The sequence below is a fragment of the Palaemon carinicauda genome, chromosome 2 (genome assembly GCF_036898095.1).
Source record: "Palaemon carinicauda isolate YSFRI2023 chromosome 2, ASM3689809v2, whole genome shotgun sequence".
Lineage (NCBI taxonomy): Eukaryota > Metazoa > Arthropoda > Malacostraca > Decapoda > Palaemonidae > Palaemon > Palaemon carinicauda.
The window spans coordinates 195,473,491-195,480,035 of record NC_090726.1 but is presented as its reverse complement, the minus strand read 5'-3'; the positions used below and the strand labels follow the sequence as shown (position 1 = coordinate 195,480,035).

Genomic DNA, 6,545 nt, shown 5'->3' with positions numbered 1-6,545 from the left:
GCTAAAAAGAAAGAAATAAAAAACTGGTATTAACTGGGCGTAAAATGCGTCCAGTAGCTCCAAAGGGTTATTGGAATATCATACGGTATTAAGTCATGTAAATTTCAGTTTGATATCTAATACCTATTAGTTTTCAATCCTGTTACAGCTACAGCTCATTTAGAATGTTTAAAGGTTTAAAGATCGCTCATGAATGGCAGAGGAAAGGGACAGTGACATTGCCCTAGCAATCAGGACAATGCCCTAGAGACTGACCATATATTGTATGATCAGCACCCAAGCCTCCTCTCCATCTAAGCTAGGACCAGGGAGGACCAGGCAGTGGCTGCTGATGACTCAGCAGATAGACCTATAGGCTACCCCAAACTCCCAACCTTAGTTCACAAGGATGGTAAGGTTGCAGACACTAATAGCACTAACAAGTCTGAGCAGGACTCGAACTCCCGACTGGCAAACACCAGGCAGAGACGTTACCAATTAGGCCACAGCAACCCCTATTGACTCAATTAGGCTCCTTTTAACTCATATAGGCCCTTATTTACTCATTTAGGCCCCTATTAACTCAGAGCTAAAGTATAGGGGATTAGATATTAGGGGAGGGGGGGAGGAGAATTAGGATTTTGGAAGGATTTGGAGGAAAAAGTGTTGAAGTGAAGTAAAGTGGGAAGTAGAAAGATTGGGGGAGACCCCATAGCTCTTTTTTTTTTTTTTTTTTTTTTTTTTTTTTTTTGTGCCAACACCCTGCCATGTACAATCCTGTTGTAATTCCATTCTGTTTGCATATCAAATCATATTCTACACAGCCCAGCAGATTTGGAAGATCGCCACGCTTGGTGTGGGAGGTGCTGCCATCTTCTTCGTTATAGCCACGCTGTCTCTGGTCATTTGCGTGCTCCACTTGAAACGCACCATCAGAGCCTTAAGAGGTAGGAAGATCCTGCATTGCCCTCAGCAAATACTCATGTATAAGAGATTATAATTACTATAAAAAAGTCAATTCTTCTTAGTGAGGCAGAATTGCACCGACTAGCGGGGGTGCCCTTTTAGCTCGGAAAAGTTCTTGATCGATGATTGGTTGGACAAGATAATTCTAACCATTCAGATAGCAGGAAACTTTTCCTAGTTAAAAGGGCACAGCTGCGAGCCAGTTCAAATGCACCTCATTAAAAAAAATTGAGTATAGTATGCGTGACCTATTTGAAACGTCCCTGGCTGGCAGCCTGCCAGATTATTTATAAGAATGGTTTGTGGCAAGATGATCACGAAAATATGATTGCCTTCCCTAAGAAACCTGAAATAATAAAGTCTTCAGAATATAGAACAATAAGCTTAATCAGTCGTGCATCAAAAATGGTGCCCAGAATATCAGCAGGAAGGTTAAAAGCAAAAGCTGAAGAATGTGTTGGAAAGGACTAATTTGAATTTGAATTTATCCCCTATACTGAAATCAGTTACACTTGCTTTTCCAATCACTTGATATTAAAGTTGTTGGTTTTTAGGCATTGGCTATGCTGATATCAATTTCGTCCAGATTTGATTAATGTTATAACAAAGAAAATGCTATTCCTTTAGTAATATAATTCACAATTTCCAGGTAAAGTGACCAAGATGAACTCGCCGATGGATATGCAGAACGTCAGAATGACCGAACCAAGACAGGAGAGTGACCAGTTCAAGGAGACAGCGGATGATATTTACGAGAACCCTTCAAACGAACCAGGATGGCACCTCAGAATGACCGAACCAAGACAGAAGAGTGACCAGTACAAGGAGACAATGGATGATATTTACGAGAACATATCAAATGAACCAGGATGGCACGTCAGAATTACCGAACCAAGACGGGAGAGTGACCAGTACAAGGAGACAGCGGATGATATTTACGAGAACCCATCATACGAACCAGGATGGCACAGTGATTGTATTTACGAGAACGCTTCATACACGACCAGGAGCAACCAATCCATGGAAGGGAACCATCTAAACACCCCTAGTTGCAATGGTTGGTATGAGATCCCAAAAAGCACGAGCGAAAACTCAGACATCATATATGAAAACATTTCCAACGTGATTCCCAGCAACAAACCTATGTATGTGAATAATCTAGACTTGAAATACTAAAGATTGGCTTAAAAGAGTTAAAGATAGGGCTACTGCCATTCTCATGCCCATTCATGTGAAGTCCGAGGCTCTATGCAAACCAGATGTCTAGCTGACGCTTATTACAGATGGAATTTATTAGGATGGTAATTATGTGAATGATGACGTCAGGTGAAGTGTGAGTGTCTATTCTAATATTCCATAGACATCTTAGATTGTAACTTTGCTACTACATTTACTACTTCTTATCGTATAGATTGGCTTCCTAAAGTGCACCTTTCTTAGGTCATAGTAGGCGGTAATCAGACGCCCCTTTAACGGTTTATATGTCCTTCATGAATGGCATAGGCAAGAGACAGGACAATGCCCTGGAGACTGTCCAAATATACATATGATCAGTGGCCAAGCCACCTCTCCATGAGCTAGGACCAGGGATGGCTGTTGAGGACTTTGCAGGTAGTCATAGAGGCTTCTCGAACCCTCTATCACTAGCTTACATGAAAACACTACTAAAAACTATTGAACTCGAGCGTGGTTCGAACTCGTGACACATAGCTTATGAGACAGGAACGTTTCCAATTCATAACCGCGGGCTGACGTCATCGATCACGTGACCGCTACCGCGGGAATCAAGCGAAGTGAAAACAAACCAGAGCAATGGCTTACGATTACGTTAATTTTTTGTATGGAGCTGCTAAAACACGTTACAATATAAAGTTAAATGCTTCAGGTGAGTAATAGGATATAAAATACAACTGTTCTAACTTCTAGCGACACTTGCAAGTTAAAAATGATGATAAACAATAATTATTTTGAACTGTTTACAGCACACAAGTGTGAAGTGTATTACTGCTGGACTCATAAACCAATCGCCTTCTCTTGTCATTTCGCTCATACCTCTCAAGTTGTCGTTTGGCTTTGGCATAGCTGTCTTTCTTGAAAGGCAGTATGCATGGAATGTAGTCTGGGTATTCTTTCTCAGTCATGTTGGGTTTACCTGTATTTTGGCAATTTAATATAAATTCATAATGAACACCAATAGTCTCATACTGTTGGAACACCAACCACCAGAATGTTAAATTATATTAAAATATATTAAATTTCATAAATACCTGAGATAAAGTGTTCACTACAAATAACCCGACTCTTTAGTGGGGACCATTTGTGTCCATTTGGATTCATTTGCTGGCATGCTGCAAGCCACTTATCCCTCCTATCCGGGCTTCTGCTACGACTGGGGAACTTGTAAAAATGCAACATCTTTCCTTGCATCATATTGTGATTCTTGCAATTGAAAATAACACATGATGAAGGCATAATGGCGAATAATTTAGCTTTAACAGACGACCGTTCATGCAGCACCACGTTAAAGTGTGGTTTGTTTTCACTGCGCCACGTGCGGGAAGTCACGTGACTGCTCAGTTACCCGGATGGGCCGAGGTTATCAATAGGATACCAGTAAGTAACAGAAGTGTGAGTGTTCATTGCTATTACAGTTTGAACTGAATATAAACGTCAGCTTGTTGCTTCAAAATGTGGATTGACATTTCAGGCAGAGAATAGGGAAAAGAGAACGTGATTATAAGTGGTTCAATTATATCTCCTTCAATATCATCCAGCTGAAAATGGGTAACAGAAATTGCTTTGGGCAAGAAAGTGGACATGGGACTATGATTGCTAGTCCCCGGAAATAAGCTCCGGATAAGTCCCTTCAGGATTTATATGGGCATCAGAAGTCTCCTGCCATCCTTTCCTTTTAGAGGATAATGGTTATAACAGAAATGGGATATATATATATATATATATATATATATATATATATATATATATATATATATATATACATATATATATATATATATATATATATATATATATATATATATATATATACATATATATATATATATATATATATATATATATATATATATATATATATATATATATATATATATATATATATATATATATATATATATGCATACACACACACACACACACATATATATATATATATATATATATATATATATATATATATATATATATATATATGTATATATATATATATATATATATATATATATATATATATATATATATATATATATATGCATACACACACACACACACACACATATATATATATATATATATATATATATATATATATATATATATATATATATATATATATATATATATACATATACACAATATAGTTATACACGTGTATATATATATACACACAGTACAGTTATACACGTGTATATAAACTACACAATACAGGTATGTTTGTGTGTGTACATAAATAAACTTTAATCGTTACAACTCTAAAGAATGCAGTCTATAACAAAAAGATCATTCTTATAAACTTTAGTGACTGATATTCTTTGTTTTTTTTTTTTTTTTCATCAAAACGTTGACATAGCGTTCAACTGTTGTTTATCACTTACTCCTTATGGTTTTGTGTATTCTATAACTAGTATTTTGCCCCAGGAGTAGCACTAAGGTTTAAAATAAGATAGCTATTGTAAACTGCTTTTGATTTTAATTCTCCGGAGTATTATAATATGCATTTGAGTCAAAAATCAAAAATACTTTTCATTTTAATGTTACTGTCCTTAAAATGTTTTATTTTTCCTTGTTTCCTTTCCTCACTAGGTTATTTTCCCTGTTGGAGCTTTACCAACTAGAGTTGTTGCTTAGCAATTAATAATGATAATAATAATATTCTCAGAGACCTTTTATTTCATGATATCCAACCTTCCAGTATTTTATTTTTCATTGTTTCCTTTCCTCACTGGGCTATTTTCCCTATTGGAGCCCTTGGGCTTATAGCATTCTGCTTTTCCAACTGGAATTGTAACTTAGCAATTAAAAATGATGATAATGATATTCTCAAAGAACCTTTTATTTCATGATCTCCAACTTTCCCTAGCTGAGTCTATAGTTTTCTGAATTCTCATTATTTTCATGTCATATTTCACCATTCCTTGAAAAAAAGTATCAAAATTATCAGCCCTTTCAAAATAATAATAATAATAATAATAATAATAATAATAATAATAATAATAATAATGTGTATATTTCTTAATTAACAATGTATTAACCCTCTGACAAAAATTTGACAGGTAAGCGAGCTAACTTAAAAGCAGTAATTCGATCACAAAAAACCAAGAATGGTTTATTCACAACAGCTAATGGTTCGTGCAGTTCAATTGAACCAAACCATGCCAAGTCTTAGTACATAACCTCTGTACCAAGGTCTTTCACTGTCTTGGGTTTGAGTTCTCTGGCTTGAGGGTATACTCAGGCACGCAATTCTATCTTGTTTCTCTTCCTCTTATTTTTTTAAAGCTTTACAGTTTATGTTTTAATGTTATTACTGTTCTTAAAATATTTTAAAGGTTCATAGTTTCTCCTTTAGTTTATTTATTTCCCTATTTCCTTTCCTCATTAGACTATTTTTCACCGTTGGAGCCCTTAGGCTTATAGCATTCTCCTTTTCCAACTAGTCTTGTAGCGTAGCTTATAATTTCTAGGCAAGTTCTTCGCACTCCCCAAGAAAGGTTACTTTGCCAAACTTTCAATTATTGAAATTATTAGGCTTCACAAGGTACTAGAAGAGTTGGAAGACCCAGGCCTACATGACTGAGGACTATGAAGCGTGAAGTAAATGATGAATGGACAAGTATTGATTTAAAAGCTCAAGATAGAGACGACTGGCGAAATCTAACCGAGGCCCTTTGTGTTAAAGGCGCCTGAGAATACTTTTCAGTTTTGGTCGTCAGTTCGATAGCAAGTAAAGATATTTTGAAACTTCACCAGAAAAATAAATGTTTCTAAAATCTGATAATCTACCAAATCTTATAATTTGTTTTTATCAAACCTTAAAATAGAAGAAACTACGTAAATAAACCTCATTAGTCGAGCAAGGCTTGTTATTTTATTCAACGGAGAATAAACAGCAGGTAGTCTACTTAGAGTGAGAGCTAGTCCCCATTTATTTACCGGAGATGACCAAAATTCTAGTGGGTATATTTGGAAAGGGTCTACCATGGGACATCCAAAAATGGGTATCTTTAAGTTGGGCAGTGGTGGGTGTGGATTTTATTAACCTCTTTTGTCCGAAAACGGACTTTTCATTATTCGGCAAAATATGGTGATAGGGCAAAGTAAATTGGCTGCAGCTCCTCTCACAGTGGGCCTAGCATAACGAACTATATACCAAAATGATGCTATTGATCAGTAGATTTATTTGATATAATAATAATTAATTATTTTATTATTAGAGGTCACCAGAGGTCAAAAGGTCAAGGTCAGCCCTTTGAAATGCTGGATTTGGGTTTTAGTTGTAGTTTGGCTAAATAAGACATCAAAATTGGCTAAAGATTAACTAAATATGCTTAGAATTATAAAATTATCGGTAAGGAAAAACC

The 6,545-nt window shown here is 35.8% G+C and overlaps 1 protein-coding gene across 1 annotated transcript in view; it reads left to right on the top strand.

Annotated features, from left to right (window-relative positions):
• LOC137622802 (uncharacterized) overlaps positions 1-3,901 on the top strand; it is a 15,217-nt gene extending 11,316 nt beyond the window's left edge. The window contains exons 4-5 of the mRNA XM_068353394.1: positions 804-926; positions 1,595-3,901. Of these exons, the coding sequence (XP_068209495.1) occupies positions 804-926; positions 1,595-2,121 (650 nt within the window). The 3' untranslated portion in view covers positions 2,122-3,901. The remainder of the gene's footprint in view (positions 1-803; positions 927-1,594) is intronic.
• The last annotated feature ends 2,644 nt before the right edge of the window (positions 3,902-6,545 follow it).